The following is a 22,632-nucleotide window of genomic DNA, read 5'->3' as shown; positions in this document are numbered from 1 at the left end:
CCTCTTATTAGGCAAGCCGATGGCGAACTTGCCTGTGCTATTATAGCATTCGGGTCGAGGAGGTCGATTACACACGAGCACGAATGAGCAAAGAACATACCTTCCGGTACCGAGCGACTAAGATCACCTGAAAGGTTGTTTGAATATTAGCGAAAGATACCGACATTGTAGTGAATTGAGTACACACCTCATCCTTTTGAGCTGAATTTTGGTCAGGGCTGGTAAAATGAGTACACGAAGTCTATAGCCTTGGTTGAGTTCAAGCCTCTCAAATATGGTGGGGGTGGGCCGAACCCCAACCCCAACTCTGTGCTAATGATCGTTGGGCTCTATTATTTGGTATTGGTTACCAAACATGTTTTATGTGTTTATGTTTATGTTTATGTTTATGTTCGGGTTTCCTTTTTTCCAAGATCCAAGAAATAGAAATAAGAAACAAGAACATAATTGAATGTCATTGGATGATCACCACAAAAAGGAAGCTTTAGAATCACATCTAAATCAGTATAGATGAAAATAAGTTGAATAGTTGGAGAAATTTGATCTAAATTGGATTGGGTCAAACCTTACTAGCAAACATGCAATTTATGCAATGTTCCCTTCGACAGTGCATGAAGCTTATACGACGGAGGTTGGTGTAGAAGTCGATGGCCGCTAAATCGAAATTGGTCTCTCAATTGGCCTCAAATGAGAGACGAGCTATCCAAACTGGTTGCGAATCAAACAAAAATTATCTTGTAGATGAGTTTTTTCGAACAACATACGACCAAAATCAAGTGTCTAAAGGTAGAGACATGATGAAAGAACGAGTGAATAACAAAGAGTGTGCTAAACTATTAGCATGAGTTAACCAAAATCGAGTGAACGAGTGAACAACAAAGAGTGTGCTAAACTATTAGCATGAGTTAACCAAAATCAAGTGTCAAAGGAGGTAAAGACATGAAAGAACGAGTGAACAACAAAGAGTGTGCTAAACTATTAGCAGAACGAGTGAATAACAAAAAGTTTGCTACTATTAGCAAACTGCGGTTAAGAAGTTGCATCCTTCCAAATAGGAACTTCCCTATCCATGGGTATACCATGAAGTTACAAAGATTGTATTTGTAAACCAACCTCCTACGGCAAAATAGGCACAAGGAAAGAGCAATAGACCGGACCAACCTACAAAAATGAAACGGTCCCTCTGTAACTAGTCATCCATAATATTGACCATTAATCCTCGGGATATTCATAATACGTTGAAAGATAGCTATGTATATGTTTTCAACGAAAAATTTTAGAAAATGATGCGATTTACGAAGTAATCGTACATTTCATTTTTCTTTAGAATCGCGTTTTTCGTGTCTTTTCTAATTTTTTCAATTTGTTTTAGTATGGTGTTTGTTCTATCAGTCCGATCTTTGATCGTTGTTTCTATCAACGAAAAAGTTCTCCGATCCATAGATTGAATTATAATGGACGAGTCTTGGATCATTCGATTACGTATTATCAAATTTTTTTCTTCATTCAACTCGGATATTTGTCTTTGGCTATAGTCATAATGATCCTCCTATTCAACTAACTTCAACCATTTTCGAACACCTCATAGCATTTTCAGGGCTTTTGAGTCTATCATTTCTGTATGATTTCTACTGTCTCTTCTTTCTAATGGGTTTCGAATATAAAAATCATTTTTTTATTGGTCCATTACCTAACCTAGATCAATATTATGAACTCAATAATGTAAGTGAAAGTATCGAAACTTCAAAGGAACGATGATGAGCGAGAAAGGAGGATAGTTGACTACATTAAGCTTGTAATTTTTGAATCTGTTTTATGTACACTTTCTTTGAATTGTAAATAGTACCGTTTCTTTTGAATTGTGAGTAGTACCGTTTCTTTTTTGAATTTGTGAATAGTACCGTTTTTGAATTTGTGAATAGTACCGTTTCTTTTTTTCTTTCTTTTGAATTTGTGACGTAGTTTCATTTGAGTCATCCGTGATTCTAATAGCAATTGATTCTTCTCTCTCCTCTCTCATTCAAACTTAATTTTCATCTCAATTTCATCTACAACATTGTTTTCACACACTTGCATGATCATATAGTGCAATTTATTTTGGTTTCCCGCAGTAAAACTCTATTTTAACTAAATGTCCTTTACCAACATAATTATAAACACATCAATGACCCCAAAAGTACATTTCATGTACCTTTTCTAGATCGTGCTAGAAAGTATATCCTGTTCAACCTTTCCAATAAAAAATCGTCATAATTGATTGTAGATCAACAATGACTGGTTAAGATGAATCATCCATTCTTAAACCATTGTAGAATGACAGAGAATTATTATAGTTGATTCAGAGTCTTCCTTCAATGTATAATATTCAAATTAGTAGTTTGAGCAATTTTTCATCATAAAATTGATTTTCACTATTTCAAAACCACATCCCATCATCCATGCTCAACTTTTTAAGAGCACCGATGCCCAATAAAAATGAAATTAGCTTCTCAATTGCTAAAGCATTTCCTATTTATTTAAACATCTGATGCAATGACAAGCAATCAGCCAAACCGCTCATCCTGCAAAGGATGGATAATTAACCAAAAGTTGCAGCATCACACATCGTTCCAATGGTGATTTTTCTATGTCAAATTTGCATATCTGAGCAATAAGAAGAAAGCAAATCAATAAGGAATCACACTATAATTTGTGTTCATTCGAGTTTACACATCAAAGGGCTCGCTTTATCATCATCGACTCTGACGAGCCCACGAACAATTTCAACCTGCAATACTCAAAACGTTGCTTTCCACATTAGAGCTACAAGGAAAAAGTATGTCCAAAACTAGAGTCATTGTATGTTGAAAATTATTGTTGACTGTAATATTGCGTAGATGGTCTGCTTTAGAAACTTCAAAACAACAAACTAACTTTTTCAGAGTATACAAACTTCTTTCGCTTCTCAAGATTCACTCCGCTTTACCATAATCTCCCTACAATAATACACTATCTGGTCGGCATCACATACAAAACACACTTTTTCTCCCTTTTTGAACAAGAAACAAAACTTTTCATTGAATAAATGTAAAAGGACTAAGGCTCAAAAGATACAAACTCTTCATGGGAGTATAAGCAAGAAATAAAATAAAAATACAAGAATAGCATAATAGCCAGTTACAAGCCAATTTGAGTTTCATCCAGATCGAGTAAAACAGGCATTTATCAGCAGCCAAATGTAAGCTTACCTTTATTTATTACCATGATAACGAAGATTTCAGTGATCTTCCCGCCCATAGTTATATATGATCTCGATCTGCATAATTTCATTAATGTTGGTGTCATCTTGACTGATGAGATTACACTCTAAAAATTGCAATAAAAAATTATCAAAGGGGCAAAGAGTAGAGAACTCAAGCCCGAAGCACATGATAAGATTAAAACAGCCAAAGAAGAAAAAAGATAAAGAGTATGGAGCTGCGTTCCTATGCTCTAATCGCTGGGAAAAGAATTTCCACTTTTCCATTTTCACGTGCTCCTTCCAGGAATAGGGGAAAGGAACCTTCGCTTACACTAGTGCTCATCTTTGGGGGAAAAAAATGCCATGTTAAAACAAACATATTTCAAAACTGTGGTTTTAGTATACGTTTCATTTGACCAATAAGCCAATCACAAATCATTATAGTTATTGTGTACTCTGAATATCATGACCTCTATTAAAAAGCACTGAGAATGAGGTGGTTAATGCTATACCGTTCTTAGGGACACAATTGTACAACCTATAGAACAGATAATGCAATAAAAAAAAAAAAGATATATGCAAGAATTAAAAAAAAAAATAATGTCTAAAAAAAATGTAAAGAGAAGGAATGAAATTCTTATGAAAAAAAAAAATATGAGAACAATCTTCTAAAGAAAACTTACCCCCGGAGGTGGAGTTGGGTTTCGCGTAAACTTAGAACCACCCGGAGCCCAAGGAACTACAGAGTAAAAGAAAAATAAAAAATTAGGATTAATAACGGCATGCATAGCCTTGATCTAAGCAGAATTGAAATAACAAACAATGAATTATACTTTAAAGTTTTAGGTGGGTGCTGGCAACCATCTGGGAACTGGGGGAAGATTGTTTTGACATAAGCATGCCTGCAGCTTAACGAAGACCATCACTCTCTGCAGCTTATCCGAAGTATTAAGAATTTCTTGTTCCAAACTCATAAAAGACCATCACACTCCCTATTTCATTACCAACTATCCTGATTAAGTTGAATGCTAAATTTAAAACTTCCATGGTGGACTACAACTGGAAGAAAAAAAAAAGGGCGCAAAAAGTTCATGTCTTTATTTGGTTGGTCATGCATAGAAGCCTTAATACTTCAGATAAGCTGCAGAGGGAGTCTCCATCTATTTGCTGTTTGTGCTTGAAGGAGGGAGTGTCTTTGGATCACATCCTGCCCTACTGCCCATTTTCCCATTCAACACGATTTTCCTTCTTTCAGGTTTTAAATTTGGCTGAATGTTTCCCTTGGAAGATTGATGGGTGGCTGATGGAGAGCCTAGGAGGGAAGTCCTGTCAGAGGAAGGCAAAAATTTTATGGAATTGTGCGGTGAGGGCTATTTTGTGGATGATGTGGAAAGAGAGAATTCATGGAACCTTTGAAAATTGGCCATCTTTGGTGGATTCTTTTTGGAGAAATGTACAGCATAGTAGCATACTGCTTGGTGGTGTTCAAACCAGAAGAAACTCTTTTGTAATTATAGCCTACTCATGATTACAAATGATTGGAAGGCTTTGATATTGTAGTTTGCTTCGTTTTAGGCGTGGATCTCTACCCCCCCATCCCATCCAACGGGTGTTCTCCATTCTGTGTTTACAATCGAGAAACATCCCTGAAGGAAAATCCAAATTTTGTGCCTAGTTACTATAATTCCAACCTACTAAACTGACTCTTAAAATGGATAAAAACCATAGGTTTTTTTAATTAAACTCGCAATATTTTGTTCATACTGTTTCTGCAATACAATTTTTATTATTCAAAGAGGAAGGAAAATCAACACTTTAGTGGCATTTCAAATCAACGGAAAGCATGCCTGTTATCTACAGGTCAGATTAAAGTAGAAGACCAAGAACTTAAGAGGATAATTTCGTCATTAACATGTTACGTAGTAACAGCATTTGATTTTGCATCCTTACTTTTATGAACTGCCACATGATCAATTCATTCATGAGTGTACTTACCGATATAGGGATCAGGATGTCGCCACTTATTATAAGAAGCTTCTCCATCAGCTATCATCCTATCTATTCTGTCAAGATCTTCCTGCAAATCCACCCAAAAAAGGATCCATAAGCAATAGATCAATAACATAGAAAACAATGCGTGCTAACTAAAATCATGTCAGTCTATATTCGTAGACCTTCCACGGCTTGAAATTCTGATCTCAGATTTTAGTTTTGACCCAATTTCCCAGGACATAATTGAATATTTTAGTCCGATGCTGAGTTTAACAAGACCCCTCAAAGCTCTGAAGTTTCAAGTATAATTTCAAGTTAATTCTCCGTAGTTTCTCACTTCCTTCCAATATCAATCTTCAAACTTTATTTTTTTACTTTTTAACTCTGTGGATCAGGAGAGAGCTTTGGATATATATAAGAAAACCAACAGAGTTGTTAAATTTAACAGGAAAATAATTCCTATGGGAGAATGTTTGCTTATCTGAAACACAAATTGGAGGCAATATAATCCTTAAATATGGGACGTCCTATACAACTTCCAACATGACATGATTTGAATGAGGAAAATGGTGATATTTGATTCCCAGATATCATAACATTTCTTTGTGAAATCCACGCTTTTCCGGATGTAGTAAGCAGACGAAATTGAAGGATCAATCAACAATCCCAGAGAATAAAAGGACCAAAGCACCACAAGCATTCATCCAAACTATCATTACAAACCACATTTCAATGTTCCATCAAGTAACGCAGGACAATTTGAACGAAAAATGCTTGTAAGAAAAATCCACTCAGTAAGGGTAGAGTCTACTCCAACATCAATCTAGCCGCACAAAAAATTATTTCATCGGTTCATATCCACATCCCTAGGTCAATTAACTCATAAGAGGTCGCAATGCAGAAATTTTCAAATCAACGAAAACACACAAAAGAACAAAAAAAAAAAAAAAAACGATCAAAACAAAATTAAAGGAACAGACATAGAACGAACCACGTGCTTGTTTGCATCGAATCTCTCCCGGAGGTCCGACGCCTGAAACGATGGACGATTAGAAGAACAAAAAAGACCGAATCAGTTTAGGATCGAAGAAATGTCAGAACAGAGAAATGGAAATGGACAAAACCGTATACATCTCGATAAAAGAGATGGCGATGGACAGCCCAATTGAGAGTGTCTTTAAGTGCTCGCCGGTAAAGGATCCGAACCCTCTCCTTCTGGGCGGCTCGCCGAGCCAAATATCCCGCCGTCGACGAAAAGCTCATTTCTCTCTTCTTCCTCTTTCCCCCCTCTGTAGATGGCTTTGTAAATGTTGTGGACTTCGATTGGGACGGAGATAACGCCGTTTAACGATTTTGATTCCCAAAACGCACCGTTTTACGAGGATTAAGGAACGGAAGAAAGGAGTTAGAGAAAACGGGACGTTTATACGCCGTCATTGCTGAAGGGTTCCTCACTCTCCTACAATTCTCCCTATCTTATAATAAAATTTGGGTAAAATATATTTTTGAAAATTTTAAAATTTAATTTCAATTGTTATTTTAGTTTATTTATAATAAAATTTATTTAATTTCAATACGGTTACATCTCTTAGTGCGTAACAAACTTGCTACGAGACATGTTCGTATTGAACTAGTTGAACCTCATGACATTCTGCTGAGAGATGTATATGAAACCGTACCTGGTACGTGGTTTTTCCCGTGTTTGTTTAGTTTATTGGGGTCATATACCGTAATGGCTCAAGCCCACCGCAGATATTGTTCTTTTGGTCTTTTTTTTCTTTCAAGATTTCTAAAATCGGGTCCTTTTGTCCGTGGTTTTTCCAATGTTTGTTTATGTTAGGAGAGTTTTCATACCCTAATGTTTTGATCCCCTCCAACCGATTCGAGATCTCACAATTCATTCTCCTTAGGGGCCTAGCGTACTCGTTCCATTCTCCAACCAATGTAAGATCTCACAATCCACTCCCTCAAGGGTCTAGTGTCGTACTCGTTCCACTCTTCAACCAATGTAAGATCTCACAAATCCACTCCCTCGAGGGTCTAGTGTTCTCGTTGGCACATCGCACGAAACCTAACTCTGATACCATTTGTAGCAGCTCAAGCACTAGTAACAACTTTAGTCTATTACATATCGTCGTTAACCTCACAATTTTAAAACGCATTTACTAGCAAGAGGTTTCCAAATGTGATGTCCCAGATTGGTTGGGGAGAAAAACAAACCACCATTTATAAAGGTGTGGAAACCCTCCCCTTAACAGACACGTTTTAAAGTTTTGAGGGGAACCCCGAAAGGAGAAGCAAAGAGGACAATATCTGCTAGCGGTGGATCTAGGTGGTTACACCACACCTTTAAAAACAACAATGTTTCGTTCCCTTCTTGAACCGAACCTTGTGATTAAAGGATTATCTTTGTTATTCAAACAATGGATGCAGCTTTCTTTGTTGTTGAATTACAAGGTTCATTCAAGCATCTTACATAGGATTAATCTAAAACCATCCACAAAAACTTCATTACGCTGCTAAGATTACACAAAAACACTTCCCAGTTCGTTTCAAATCGCCATGAACCATCACCATCATAAAGCCTTAGTATGTGTAGCCCTTGACGAACATTCCCTCCTTAGCCTCAGCGGACTCACCCTCACCAGTGTACTTCCCAAGCTGCGCAAGCGAGTTTGCCTTGGCTCTTAAAATCAAAGCATCCTGTGCGGCCTTCACATTCTCCGGCCGCCCACCCCATGTCTTCAAGCACGTGTTCTGCAGAGCTCTGGCGTACGAGAACGACACATGCCATGGGTTTGGCGCTTGGTTCATCGCATTCAAGTTCAATGTGGCCTCTACCTCCGATTGCCCACCTGATAAAAACTGTCCCACAGCGACAAAAACACAACTCAGAGTCAGCTCGTTAAGGTAATCAACCTTAAAATTTGAAGCTCTGTTTTAATGACTTGCCATGATTCCAGGAACTGCTGGAGGGATTCTTCTTTTGAGAAGAGACAGAGTGTACTCTGCGACCTTTTCAGGGCTGGCTTTGTCTTTGCTCTCTGCTCCTGGAGTTACCATGCTTGGTTTCAGAAGAATTCCTTCGAACAGGACATTGTTCTCTGCAAGGTAGAAGAACACCTCTGCCCAAACTTTCTGTGCTACCTCGAAGGTTCTATCGATTCCGTGCTCTCCATCCAGCAGGATCTCTGGCTCCACAATCGGCACCAATCCATTGTCCTGCCAATTTGCAAAACCCCAATCCAAAATCAATATAAAAACACCTTAAATCCATTAGGGTTTCTGTAACGGCGCAAGCCGATGTTAGCTAGCTGATATGGTCATTAAGGTTTTTAGAACGAGTATGTTAGGGGAGATCTCCACACCCTTTATAAACTGGTGTTTCGTTGTCCTTCACAATCGATATGGGAACTCACAGTCCTCCCCATTCGGGGCCAGTGTCATTTCTCCGATGGATGTGGGACCCCCACTAAATCCACCCCTTTGGGGCCAACGTTCTTGACGTTTTTCTACCTTATAAAGGGTGTTTCATTCTCCTCCACGACCGTTATGAGGGTGGTCCAGCATCCTTGAGGTTATCATTCTTACAAAGGGTGTTTTGTTCTCCTACACAACCAATATAGGGATGACCTAACATCCTTGAGGTTTTCACACCCTTATAAATGGTGTTTCGTTATCTTACACAATCGATATGGGGTGACCCAGCGTCCTTGAGGTTTCCACACCCTTATAAAAAGTGTAATGTTCTCCTCCACAACCGATATGGGATCTCACAATCTGCTCCCATTCAGGGCCAATGTTCTACTAGCACTCGTTCCTTTCTCCAATCGATATAGGACCCAACCAAATCCATCCTCCTTTGGGGCCAGCGTTCTTGCTAGCACATTGCCTCATGTCCATCCCTTTTGGGGCTCAGCCTCCTCTCTGACACATCACTTGGTGTCTGACTCTAGTACCATTTGCAACGACTCAAGCACACCCGAGTAAATATTATTCTCTTTAGGCTCTCTTTTTCAAGCTTCCCTTCAAAATTTCCAAAACCCGTTGTAGGAATAGGTTTCTACACCTTTACAAACTGTGTTTCGTTCTTAGGAATTTCACAATTTCGTTAAAAGATAAAAGGGATTTGATTTGTTGAGACCTGGGAAACTGCAGCGTAGCGAGCAAGGCCCCAAGCGGCTTCCTTGACAGCCAGGGCCGATGGACCATTGGGGATACTCACAACCGTGCGCCTGCAAATCACCATTGTTAGCTTTACCAAATGACCAAATTGCAAAGAACAAGAAGACAATCGGATACCATTTGGCAAAACGCGCGCCCTGTTGGTAGTAAGCAGCAGCGCGAGCAGCAAGGCCATCGAGTCCTTGACACCATGATTCATTGTTGGAACCAGGAAGTGGCACCAACCCCTGTTTTTACACCATTTTAGCAAACAAAAACGCTGTGAAAAAGAGCAAAACTACCACCAATGCCCTTACCTTATCAACTTTAATTCCCGGAACAATGCCCTGCTTCACCAAAACGTCGACAATCTTCTCGCCGTCGACGGTGGATTGGTAGAGCGTCTCTTCAAAAAGTATAGCACCGGAGATGTACTTGCCGAGCTCTGGTGCAGTGACCAGCAGAGTTCTGTAAGCCTGACGGTTCGCCTCTGTGTTTTCTAACCCAATTGAATCCAAACGCTTCCCACAGGTAGCATTGGACTCATCCATCGCCAATATCCCCCGGCCCGGCGACGCCACCGTTTTCTGCAACAACCCACCAGCTCTAGAATGAATTATGTCAGACGAACACGACTCTCACAATGGTATGATATTGTTTACTTTGAGCGGGCTTCTCCAAAAGGCCTCACACCAATGGAGAGAGTATTCTTTGTTAAATTAGCCGATGTGCGACTTTCATCATCCAACACCTCCCCTCGAACAAAGTGCGCCTCCTCTTAATCGAGACTCGACTCCTTGGAGTCACAAAGTGCGCCTCCCCTTAATCGAGGCTCGGCTCCTTTGGAATCTTTGTCATTTTTGACTGCCTTCGAGGAGGCTTGTCTTTCTTCTCTTTTGGAGTTATTTGTTCGATATTTGAGGATTTACCAATCTATTGGCACGATTAAGTTTAGGGCATCACTCTGATACCATGTTAGGGCTTGACTAGCCTCCTTTTCTTTTGGAGTCATTTGTTCGATATTTGAGGATTTACCAATCTATTGGCACGATTAAGTTTAGGGCATGACTCTGATACCATGTTAAACGAACACAAACTCCTCAACATGGTATGATATTGTCCATTTTGAGCATAAGCTCTCATGGCTTTGCTTTGGGCTTCCCAAAAGGTCTCACAGAGAGAGTATTCTTTATTTAAACCATTATCATTCCCTAAATTAGCCCGACTTTCATCATCCAACAAATTATACTTACAGCTGTTTTGACCAATTCATCGCTATAAGAGGAGGCACGGATGGTGAGGGTGGAGGGGGCGGTGGTGGGGTGGCAGCGGACGGCGGAGACGGATGGCTGCCGGAGAGACTGGCCTTTGACCCACTCGAGCTTGTCAAGAACAGGGGAGGATTTGAGAGAAGCAGCCGCCATTGATGAAGAAGAAGAAGCAGAAAAATCTTATCTTTGTTGCTCCTTCACCAACGGTCTCTGATCTGGTTGCTGCCGCGTGGACGCAAACGGGAAGGCTTCTCTCTGTATTTATACTTGCATTGTGTTTGATTCAAGATTGCCAGCTTGAGGCCATTGTGCACCTTCAAATATTGCTCTGCCACGTGGATGATAACTTTGCTGACTTGGCACTGCCCACTGTTCCACATGTTTTTTTTTTTTTTTTTTTTAATTATTAAAATATTTTAAAATTACAAATAAAATACAAAATCTATTAATTTAGTGGCATCATTTTTTAAAATATGAGGCTCTGATTCTCTCTTATTTGAGAGAGGAGATTCAATGGCTATGGTTTAATTAGAGGATTTGATGAGATTTGTGATCAATTTAAACAACGGTGGATAGCTTGCCACGTCATCTTTTAAAGAGATCTTTTTTTTTAATTATTTTTTATTTTTAATGATGATGAATTTCCAAATTTACATTTTTTATTTTATTTGTTTGATGCAATATTTGTGCTTAGGAATTCTGTGTGATTTTTAGACAACAGAATTGGAACAAAAAAAAAAATTATTATTATTCGGCGTCATTTCTCGAGTTAAACTTCATTTAAAGATTAACCAATTCCGACACGATGTTCGTGAAAAATAGTATAGTAATCAAGTTCCTAACCGTTCATAAAGACGAGAAAATGAAATAATTTTTAAAAGTATAAGAATGTATACATTAAAGTATAGTAGTAGTGATATCTTAATCATTGAGCTATGTTCAAGTTGACATACATAAATATTATAAAATCTATGAATTTAAGAAGTTTTTATGTTCGAATCTCTAGTCTATTAGTATATTGTTTTAGAACGGTAATTATCTTTTTATTCTTTGTGATAATTAAGAAGTGACAAAATTATACACAATAACTCGAAATCTCCGTAAAAAATAGTTAGAAAAACGTAAAACTTATCATTTTCATTGAACACATTGTTTAAAATCATCAAAATGAACATAATTCAATTACGATAACGCGTATACTCTAACCGTTAAAATTCTCTTAATTCTTATATATATATATATAATAGCATTTTAAATTAAAATAAAAAGGGCATTTTTTTATATAGAATTTTCCAATTTCCAAAGTTTTATTTAATTATATCTTCAATTATACTTTTGTTTACAGTGTCAGGGAAAGTAGATTCCCAATGTTTCACAAGATAATTTATAAAAAGCTGAAATAAATAAATAAAAACCCTAGCCGCATAGTATCTGCTAACGATTAACTTGAGCTGATATAAAGAGTGGGACGGTACTTGGCATTAAATAGGGATAAACCGTATCTATAATAGATGTGTTTTAAAATCGTAAAATTGACGGCGATATATAATAGACAAAAACGAACAATATCTAGCTGTGAGCTTTGACTGCGTGATATTTTATATATATATATATTACTTGAATCCGAGTCTCTTGAGTGAGAGCCGAGCATCCTAACCAACTAGACTACAAAATGAATAAGGAGTGGTATTGATTCTTTAAATAATTAATAATATTAAATATTATATAATACATATTTTTTAATTCATCAATCCCCATTATTTATTTTATTTTAGATTAAAAGTAAAACAAAATAAAAAGTCACAACAAGCTTTTTTTTTTTTTTTTTTTTTTTTTTTAATAATAAATATAGTTTTAATAGAACTTTCAATATTATAAAATTCCAGTGGTAATTCGAGTGAAATTACCAAAACAAGCCTCTACCCTCTTTTGCTAAACCGCCAAGATGAGAGACCATCATCCTTTTGTGCTTTATCTAAAAAACCGGGAAAAAAAAACCCCCAAAACTCGCCTGCCTTCCTTTTTTCCTCCGCCGTCGCCCTCGCCGGATCATCAATCAATCAATCAAGCCCCTGGATTCGCAGCAAAATAAGCCAAAACACCGACAAATGGCGCATTAATGTAAGTAGTGGGCTCCGATTTGCGAAAATCGGCTCGATCGTCCTCGTACACATCGTCCTCCCCAGGGCCGCCGACTAGGGCACCAACTAGCACATTAGGGTTCGGATCCGCCGAGTTGAAGTACGTGGAGCCTTCCTTGCAAGCGATCGGCTGCGGATGTTCGCGGACCGACGGCAGGGAGGAGCCGCGGTGGTGGATCCGCTGCGGGAAGTAGTTGCCGTACCCGACCATGTATGAGATGCCCTTGGGATTGTCGCCGAGGATGTAGTCGACTTGGCGCTTGGCTTGGCTACGGAGGGCGGCAGGACCGACTACGACGTTGCCGCAGTTGACGGTGGCGGAGGTGCGGTCGAGATAGTTGGCGTAGGCGAGGAGGAGGAAGGTGATGGAGGTGGCGTGCTGGAGGTTGCTGCCGCCGGGCTTGTAGATGAGGCCGCCGGGAGTGTACTGGATGTGGGAGGAGGAAGATTCTGGAATTAATGTGCACATGAAATTGTCTGCAGACGCCTTGTACGATTGGAGTGTGAATATGTTTCCTTCTAGAGCTTCCTGAAAAACGACGTCGTTCCCAAATAAAACCAAGATTATTTTTAAAAAATTAATAAATAGGTTTTAAAATATTATTCTAGTGCTTGACTTTATTTAATTTAGCATATTAATTATATAAATTTAAGGGTAAAAAATGGACCTTAGAGACGAGAACGTTAAGACCAGCGTGCTTGTTGTCCCAGCCAAACTCGTTGAAGCTATCTTCAGCGCCAAGCGTCTTGCCGTTGTCTTGAATATAACTCAAATACGACTCGTTTTGACTCGCCCTTCTTAGCCATGCAGCTCCCCATAGTAGCTCGTCCTGTCGCACATCCATAATAATATACATTACTTCTCTACTTAATTCAATATATATATATATAAAATAAGTTCGCCCTAATATTGACTAACAATTTTTTACAATTAGATTACGTAACCGTTTAAACTCACATCAATAGATATTGTCTGTTATGGCCTATTATGTATCGTCGTCTATTAGTTTGAGGTTTTCACACCCTTGTAAAAAATGTTTCGTTCATCTCTCCAACTTACGTGGGATCTCTTGGAGTGAACTGATGTCTTATTTCACGAATGAAAAAAAAAACACAAAAAATGTCAAAAATAAGAAAGAAGTCAGAATGTCTGACAGAATTGTGCCTTCACGGGTGGATCTAAAAACTCGACACCATCCACTTAACTATATCCTAAATCCTTTTATTTTTTAATTCCTTAATTTTCGCTTTATTTATTTATTTAAATAATTAAATTTAGCTAAAATTTAAATGAGAACTAGAAATGACAAACCTGATAGCCATCAAAATCGCAATAAAACGGACAAACACCCTCTCTAATATGGTCGTTATCACTATATGCTCCTCTATAGTTATCAGCCAACTCGAATGCCTTTATTCCATTTCGCAGCAACGTCTCGGCATATCCCGGGTCCGATGATCGAAACGCAATCGACGCTGCTGCCAATGCTGCCGCTGTCTCTCCCGCCACGTCCGATGCAGTCCCCGGAGCATCCACGGCGTACACGGTTCTCGTCGTGTCCATATCCTCTGGCCTCTCCCAACAAAAATGATCCGCACTCGGATCTCCCACCTATAACAAATTAAATTACAAATTTAGTCTTGTATTAATGAGAGTCGGGTTGGTAGGGATCATATGCCCTTAAATTGTAGGGAACATGAGTACGGTTAGGCCAGTCACTTTCTTTGGCCCTTAAAACTCTCAACTCCTAAATCATTCACGGACTTTCATCTGGGGTCCTTTCACTTTACTTCACTGCCACTCGTTTTTTTTTTTTTTTTTTGGTTCCTTTTTTCTTTTTTTAAAATAATAAATTATCACATTAATTATATTTTTTTTAAATAGTTATTCCATTTATATATTTTTAAATCTTCACCGTCATCAAGGGTAAAATGGTACTTTCACCTTTAAAATATTGTTTTATTAGTTTAGTAAATTATAAATTTATTGGTTAAATTAAAAATATAGGCTTGAAATTTAAAATTTGTGCTTATTTTGATTACCAAAATTTAAAAAATGTTAAAAATAAATTTTATTTTTATTTTTATTTGATGGTATTTTAATTAAATTTATAAATTTAAAGGATAGACCAAATTAATTTAAAAAGGAAAAAAAAAAAAGAGTTTAAAAACGGAGGGGTGGGACCCAGTGGGCCCCAGAACGGAAAACGCCGACCACTCAGAGGTTATGGAGAGTCCACGTGGTCACGTTGGGCTGAGTAAGCTAAGAAGAAAAAATGACCCATTAATGTCAAAATATTTACAAAAATGCCACTAACCGCACTGAAACTGCAAATTTCATTACCTGAACAAAAATCCGATTAGGCTGCGACACCGTTTTGAGGAGATAATCCGTAGACCAACGAATCGCATCAAGCGAGTTTCGAACCTCGGCCGGCGGCATCAAGTCGCCGAATTCAATGACACTCCAAGACAGAAGCGTGGTAGTAAACGCCATCGGAAAGCCAAACTTGACATTATCGCCGGCGTCGTAGTAGCCGCCGGTGAGGTCAGTTTGATAAGTCCAGCCATCGCTAAGGCCGGAGTTTGCACGCCACGTCATCCGCTGTTCCTGCGGCAAGAATCCCGATCGCTGTCCTTCGAAGAACAGGATACATTTGGACAAGGCGTCGCCGTAGTCGTGTCCGGAAAATGCAAAGTCCGGCGAGAAGAGAATCGGAAAAATTAGAAAAAGAATCGCCCGGCGGGAGAAGATTGGGTTCTTCATTTTCGTTTGTTTTGGTTTGGGAGTTTTTAATGGAAGTCGTGTGGGTATTTATAGGGAAAAATTTGGAAGTTGGGGCGGCGTCACGAGGAAGAGAGAGACAGAGTGGTGGTGGCGATGGTGGCGGAAGAGTAAATAAGCGCCGACAGAGGAGGAGGAAAGAGGGACGACGGAAGTCACGTGACGTTAAGTGTGGGAAGGGGTTTAGTTTATTACCCCCATCTTTTTTTTTTTAATATTTTTATAATTATTTTTAAATATTTTATCAATATTGTTGGATGATGGAAGTCCACATCGACTAATTTAGGGAATGATCATGGGTTTATAAGTGAGGAATACTAACTCCATTGGTATGAGGCCTTTTGGGGAAGCCCAAAGCAAAGCCATGAGAGCTTATGCTCAAAGTGGACAATATCATACCATTGTGGAGAGTCGTGTGTTCGTCTAATATGGTATCAGAGCCATGCCCTAAACTTAGTCGTGCCAATAGATTGATAAATCCTCAAATCCTCAAATATCGAACAAAGAACTCCTAAAGAAAAGGAGCTTAAACTTAGTCGTGCCAATAGATTGATAAATCCTCAAATCCTCAAATATCGAACAAAGAACTCCTAAAGAAAAGGAGCCAAGCCCGTCCTCGAAGGCAGTAAAAAATGACTAAGACTCCAAAGGAGTCGAGCCTCGATTAAGGGGAGGCGCACTTTGTTCGAGGGGAGGTGTTGGATGATGGAAGTAAAGCCATGAGAGCTTATGCTCAAAGTGGACACTGTATGGTACAATGAGTATTGTAGAGAATTCACGTCTCGTAATTGAGAAAATTATGGTATAATATTGAAAATTTAGTGATTTACGAGTAAATACGAGGAGGGTTAAAATTGTAATTTAAGAAAATTGATAATATATAAAATTAATGGTGTGGGTTTGTGGGTCCCGGAGTTGTTGATAAAGAGGCAAAAAAAATTTTGGAGTGCGAGATAGGGTTTGTGTTTTATTCTCTAAAACATGGTGTTTCGGAATTTGTAACAGTTGCTGAATATGAGATCAATCGATTATTTTATTATATCATATCTATCGTAAGTAATTAATTAATTAATATATTTTACTTCTTTTAAGGTTAGAGGTTTAAATCTTTGTATAATAATTATATTTTAATTAATTGAGCTATATTCACATTCGTCTGCTATAATATTATTATTTTAATTTTAAAAAATATAAAATCTCAAATAAAATGGGATAATAGGATAAAGCTGATAGGGAATCAATGAAAAAGGGGAAAAGAGAGTGGTTGAGGGGCAAGTGGGGATTCCCATATTGCAAATGGAGCAAAATTATATCCTTACCGTCTTCCAAAAGGCATTTATGTTATGTTTTTTCCCTTTTTACCCTTTTCAAACTAGCTTTAACCCGGTAATAATCCGTTCATTCGATTGATTTCACCTGATTCAGTTCGATTGTTTGATTTGTGGTTCTAAATATACTAATGGCTCGATTCCGAGATTTTGAAAACATGTAGATATGCTCGAGGACGACTGTTTAAGGAATGTTACACGAAAAACGTATTTGGCTGCATGATTGATTGTTTGTCAACCAATTTCTAGCACTGAACCTATCTCAATGGACAAAGGTAATGATAATATCTTAGTCGTTGGTTGAGCCACAGTGTCACTCTCCCTATGATTATACTATGTGGGAATATTAGAGAGTTCAGCGTACTCGTTGGTACACCACTCGGTTTCTGTCTCTAACACCAACTATAACAGCACAAGCTCACTACTAGTAGAAGCATTATTATGAAGCTGAAACAAATCATAGATAATAATTAGTCTAAAAATAGAATAATATTCTTTAAACTTTTAAAAAATCTAAAAAATACCAGTAATTAATTAAATATTCTGAGAATACCTGTGAAATTTTATTAACTATTATTAAAAAAAAAAATTCAAAAAAATTCTTACTGTCAATATATGGATAAAAACCGTCTTTCGACTTATCTCTAAACTTTTTAATGTTATTCTTAAAAATTCACGAGTATTAATGAAACTAAAAGAATATTTCTTAAACCCTTTTAAAGTTAAAAAATGTATTTTTGAAACTTTTTTAATATAATATGAAATTTTCATTCAAAACTAATGTATTTTTTAATTTTTTTTAAGTCGAATAATATTATTAAAATTTTTAAAAATTTACCGATAAAATTCAAAAGTATTTTTTATTATTAATTTATCCTTAAAATTCCAATAAATAAATTAAAAAATACAAATAAAAATGCATTACTTAGAAAAAAGACCTATATTTTGAATTATACTTATTTGAACCAAGAGACATAAATCATACAATATACTTTAATGAAGATGCGAAAAAAATATTGTTGAAGTTATTAAAAGATATTTCAATTCATGTCACATCGAATAAGAATGAAGTTTCATGTTATAAATTTTGGGTGGATTACAATTTAGATTTATTGTATTTCGTTAATGTATTTTAAGACTTTTAATTTACTTTGGGTTACAATTACATAATGGTTCATATGGCAATTAAGTATGAATGTTACCACTCTTGGAATGACTTTATAGTTTCATTTTGAGGCTATATAAAGCCAGGTATGTGTAAAAATATAGTAAAAGGAGTATTTGTGCTTTCTTTACCCAATGGCTAAGTTTATTTGCATGTAGAATCATTGAAACTCGACATGATCAATCTTGCTTGTGAACAAGTGTTCTTGCGTTGAGATATTTGATCAACAAGAATCATTCAAGCTAGACATGATCGATCTTGCTTGTGAAGTGATTCGAATCTCAAACAATGTTCTTGCCTTGAGATATTCGATCAACAAGGTAATCCGAATCTTACTCTCCTTGTAGTGATTCCTTATCCTATTATATACGTATTGAATTTTGTGGAGGCTTTTTTTTTTTCAACAAAAAAAAAAAAAAAAAAAAAAAAATCTTCTAAAATTATTAATAAATAAATAAATGGGCACATGATGGCCATTTATTTTTTTAAAAAAATTGAATTATCCTGGGAGTTGTAAGGAAGAATATATTGAGATAAATAGACATAAATAAATAAATGGTTTTATTATTTAATTATATATTGAGTATTGATAAAGTGGTATGGATTCAATGTATTTGTGGATATATATAATTGACCAATTTAATTATATATATATATATATATATATATATATATATTTTTTTTTTTTTGTTTCCCAAAAATAAAATCACACGTCATTTATGAAACTCTGGAATTCTCCAATTTCAGTATTTTTAAATGAATTTAATTTCTTCATACAACGTGTGCTATTATTCAATGTTTTAGAAATGTGTGTTCCTTTATTTCAACTATTATTATTATTATTATTATTCCAATTAAATTATCTTTTTTTCCTTAATAAATAGTAATGATATTAAAAAATATTAATAATAACAATAATTTTTATCCCAAAAATATATTATGGGATTATATTTTGACTTCATAAAGAAATATCAACTTTATTTTACTTTTTTAAAAGTCAACCATAAGAAGACGTTTAAGAATATTTTTAAAATTTATTAAAGTTACGATAATCAAATTTAAATATCTAATGGTGTATATACTAAAATAAAATAAATTAAAATATAGGGACTAAAATAATATATTATATATATATATATATTTGGAACTAAATTTTGTTGTATAGGTAGGGCGGAACTTTTTTTTTTTATTTATTTAAATATTTTTAAAATTATTTTGAACTTTTTTTTATTATTATTTACGGGCAAAATTTAAATTAAGAAATTAAGAAGGACCCATGATATTTAACCAGCTGGGTTATATGGGTGAGAACATAACCCAACTGGTTAACACATGTATACCATCTTTACCATCTTTACCCTATCCTAATACTCTTACTTACAAAATCTTAATGGGTTATGCTCTTGATAGCGTAAAACAAATGCAAGTTGAACGAGAAGTGATGTTTCCAATGGCGGACGGGTGAGTAACGCGTAAGTCCTTAGGAGGGGAATAACAGCTAGAACCAGCTGCTACTACCCGTACACTGAGGAACAAAAGGAGGAATCCGTTCGAAGAGGAGCTCGTGTCTGATTAGCTAGTTGGTGAGGGAATAGCTTACCAAAGTGATGGATCAGTAACTGATTCGAGAGGATGACCAACCACATTAGGATTGAGACACAATCTAGACTCCTACTGGAGGCAACAGTGAAGAATTTTCCTCAATGGGCAAAAGTGGAACGGAGCAATGCCGCGTGAAGGTAAAAGGTCTACAGGTCATGAACTTCTTTTTTCGGAGAAGAAGCAATGACGGTATCCGTAAAATGGAATATTCTCACACAAGTAAATGATAAAATTCTAAGAGCCAAAAAAAAAATAAAAAAAATAAAAAGAAAATAAAGAATTAGTAAAATGTGAATGGGGGAATTTTGAGTAAAGGTGAAGTTTTTGAGATTGACTGGTCGTTTCTTTCTTTGAAGAGCAGAGGATAAGATGATATGATGCCGTTTCAGACTGTTATGGCAGTTGGGCGGTTACAGCATATCTCCATTATCATTATTATTATTATTATTATTATTATTATTAATTTCATTTTTTCTGAATAATATTATTAATAAATAAATAAAACAGAGCAAATGGGAGCTTTGATTAAAGCTGAAATTTTATTACTCTATTCTCAAGTTATCTCTTTTTCTCGTTTATTCTCCTTCTTCCCTAACACACTCCCAAGTTTATTCACTTTTATATAACACACACCTCTTTCCCGAATCCGAAACGTTTTCATTTCGTCATTCTCATTTTTTGAAAAGGGTAAAGTTTGAAGTTTGTTGATTAGATTATAATGCACAGCATGTGGGGAGCAACGTTCTTTTAGGGTTAGTAATCTTCCTCGAATGTCAAACTTGCATTTACGATGAGTGGGAATTGTATGGATTTTATGATTCTTTTTTAATTTTCTTAGATGCATGTATTGTCGTACTACTTGTACAAGTTGGGTAGAAAAATCACAGATTTTGAATTCACAACCCAAATCTATAAAACTGCCTGTTGTTGGATTGAGTTGAGTTGATCTTGTTTATAATCTACCATACATGTTATATTAGTAAGATTGTTGAGGATTATTGGGAGTGAACCTCACATTGGGAGTCCTATGCTCAAAGTGTATTGTGAAGAGTAGTGATTACCGGTGGGTTTGGTTGGTAACCCTATTTTCGAGGATTGAACCAAAAATAAAGAAAAAACCCTGAATTCACTTTTATAATTTGAATTAGATAGTATGTGAATAGTTTATAATCATGATTATCCAATATGTTAGACAAATTGGTAGACATATCGAATAAACTATAAAAAATTAATATGTTAAGGATTAGGAGACATGAATACAAACAATGTCTATTAGACATGAAGTTTTGAACCAATGAACACAATATAGAAAATATATATATATATATAATTAAAAATGAATAGAATATATTCAATGGACTTACATTATCCCTAGAAAAACTCCTTTAGTTTAGTTTGGTTTGATTGTGAATGGAAGCAAAGGGTGCACCGAAACACAATCAAATTCGATACTTTTTTACCAAAGGTATCTCGATTATATTGATGAAGTTTAACATGTTGATTTTGATTTTAGTTCCGTGGCAGTTTAGGAACCACAAGTATTATGTTGGGAGATCATCAATTTCAATGGGAGGAAAAGATGATAGTAAAGAGATAGAGAAAAGGAAAGGTATATTCATTCATTGATTGATTGATTCATGAATTGTGTTGCGCCTAATCCAGCGCCTAGAAATGCGTGCTTCTGCCCTCCTTTTCTCGCCTCCTCTCTCCCACATGCTATGCTTTCTTACTCTCTACTCTATGCTTTCTACTCCTTGTGCCTATCCATCCATAATTGGTTGGGTTAGTATTAAACTTATGACTTCAAATGGGTATAAAGATGTATGTTATAGACAGGAATGGAGTTGGGAAGCTTGAAGTCGTGACGCATCACCTACGAGATGAGAAAGACCCCACTTCGACTCAATTTGATTTATGAAATTGAATTAGATTCAAAGGATCAAACAAATTTAGAGGGACTTCATCAATTAAATACCTAATAACAACATCACATATTACTACCTCTTTACTATTAAATTAAGTCCATCATTAGTAAATTTTGATTTCTGTTGACTTTGTTTTTGGACTTCAACTATTGACTTGGTCAAAGGATTTGGGGGCAGTCCCATATCGATTAGAAGAAGAAAAGAGTGCCAATGTGGTTGATGGCCCCAAAGAAATGTAGATTGCAATATCCCACATTGGTTGGGAAAAAGAACAAGGTGTGAAAACCAAACCTTCCCAAGCATACGAGTTTTAAAGCCAACCTTGAAAAGCCCCAAGAGGATAATATCGTTGTGGACTTCTTCAGGGTTGGGCTTTCTTTTTTTTGGGGCTACCCTCAAGAATGGGCTTAAATTCAAAGTGGACTCCAATCAATCACACATAGACGATGCCTCACGTTATGGGCCTTCCAATTTTATGTAACTGGGATTAATGACTGGGCCCAAAATACTAATTGGGCTCTTTTTGGGCAAGCTGCGCAGAACTAAAAAACTAAGCCCAACCTAAATTGTTATGAAATCCCAAGATTTTGCATTTAATAAAACCCTTAATATAGGTTCATTATCAGAAGTACACACTAGTACACGTGTTTTTAAGTTTAAATTATCATAATTTTAGTTTAATACAGTTTGAAATTTTCAACAAACTGATGTTGAAATTAACCATACAATAGAGGTCGGTTTGTGTATGGTGTATGTTAGTAATCTAAGCTCTTAAATTTAAGATACTAAATTGACATAATGCTGTGTAATATTAATCCAATTTCACATAAAGCTTGCAGACACAGTTAGAGATAACGCCTATTTGCTGATAAACATCAAACATTATATTAACTTGAGGAAATTGTACATAAGACTCAGACATCCAAGGAAGGATAAAGCAGCACTAGCTCTCAAGCCCGGCGAAGGCGAAAGCTCTTAGGCGGCCACTGCGAATGTTTTGAGAAACAAGCCTTCAAGATATCATCATCGTTAACATAAT

The 22,632-nt window shown here is 36.4% G+C and overlaps 3 protein-coding genes and 1 non-coding gene across 5 annotated transcripts; all 4 read right to left on the bottom strand.

The window, feature by feature from the left end:
• Positions 1 to 2,481: 2,481 nt before the first annotated feature.
• On the bottom strand, positions 2,482 to 6,532 carry LOC111776706 (NADH dehydrogenase [ubiquinone] 1 beta subcomplex subunit 9). Of its 2 annotated transcripts, XM_023656029.2 has the most exons (6): positions 6,344 to 6,521; positions 6,204 to 6,245; positions 5,216 to 5,297; positions 3,904 to 3,959; positions 3,228 to 3,295; positions 2,482 to 2,767 (listed from the first exon to the last, which is right to left on the bottom strand). In XM_023656029.2, exons 1-5 carry the CDS (start codon positions 6,473 to 6,475, stop codon positions 3,257 to 3,259), a joined length of 351 nt encoding a protein of 116 aa, XP_023511797.1. In that variant the 5' UTR covers positions 6,476 to 6,521; the 3' UTR covers positions 2,482 to 2,767; positions 3,228 to 3,256. The 2 variants fall into 2 exon arrangements, with proteins under 2 accessions (XP_023511797.1, XP_086974427.1); XM_087118301.1 differs by lacking the exons at positions 2,482 to 2,767; positions 3,228 to 3,295; positions 3,904 to 3,959 and adding an exon at positions 4,009 to 4,122 and having other exon boundaries at positions 6,344 to 6,532.
• A 1,069-nt stretch (positions 6,533 to 7,601) lies between these two features.
• Positions 7,602 to 10,894, bottom strand: LOC111776953 (fructose-bisphosphate aldolase 1, chloroplastic). Its single transcript, XM_023656377.2, has 6 exons — positions 10,630 to 10,894; positions 9,694 to 9,963; positions 9,515 to 9,624; positions 9,357 to 9,447; positions 8,165 to 8,434; positions 7,602 to 8,077 (listed from the first exon to the last, which is right to left on the bottom strand). The coding sequence occupies exons 1-6, from the start codon at positions 10,798 to 10,800 to the stop codon at positions 7,799 to 7,801; spliced, it is 1,191 nt and encodes a 396-aa protein (XP_023512145.2). The 5' UTR covers positions 10,801 to 10,894; the 3' UTR covers positions 7,602 to 7,798.
• Positions 10,895 to 12,442: 1,548 nt separating this feature from the next.
• LOC111777889 (endoglucanase 24) lies at positions 12,443 to 15,655 on the bottom strand. The gene is made up of 4 exons (XM_023657621.2): positions 15,133 to 15,655; positions 14,101 to 14,400; positions 13,457 to 13,618; positions 12,443 to 13,317 (listed from the first exon to the last, which is right to left on the bottom strand). The coding sequence occupies exons 1-4, from the start codon at positions 15,553 to 15,555 to the stop codon at positions 12,712 to 12,714; spliced, it is 1,491 nt and encodes a 496-aa protein (XP_023513389.1). The 5' UTR covers positions 15,556 to 15,655; the 3' UTR covers positions 12,443 to 12,711.
• Positions 15,656 to 22,503: 6,848 nt separating this feature from the next.
• LOC111777913 (small nucleolar RNA SNORD14) lies at positions 22,504 to 22,625 on the bottom strand. The gene has a single exon (XR_002812437.1). It is a non-coding gene; the product is annotated as a small nucleolar RNA SNORD14 (small nucleolar RNA).
• Positions 22,626 to 22,632: the final 7 nt, after the last annotated feature.

This window comes from Cucurbita pepo, chromosome 16 (genome assembly GCF_057944985.1).
Source record: "Cucurbita pepo subsp. pepo isolate OVF chromosome 16, ASM5794498v1, whole genome shotgun sequence".
In the NCBI taxonomy this organism is placed as follows: Eukaryota; Viridiplantae; Streptophyta; class Magnoliopsida; order Cucurbitales; family Cucurbitaceae; genus Cucurbita; species Cucurbita pepo.
This window is presented reverse-complemented; position numbering and strand designations above follow the sequence as displayed.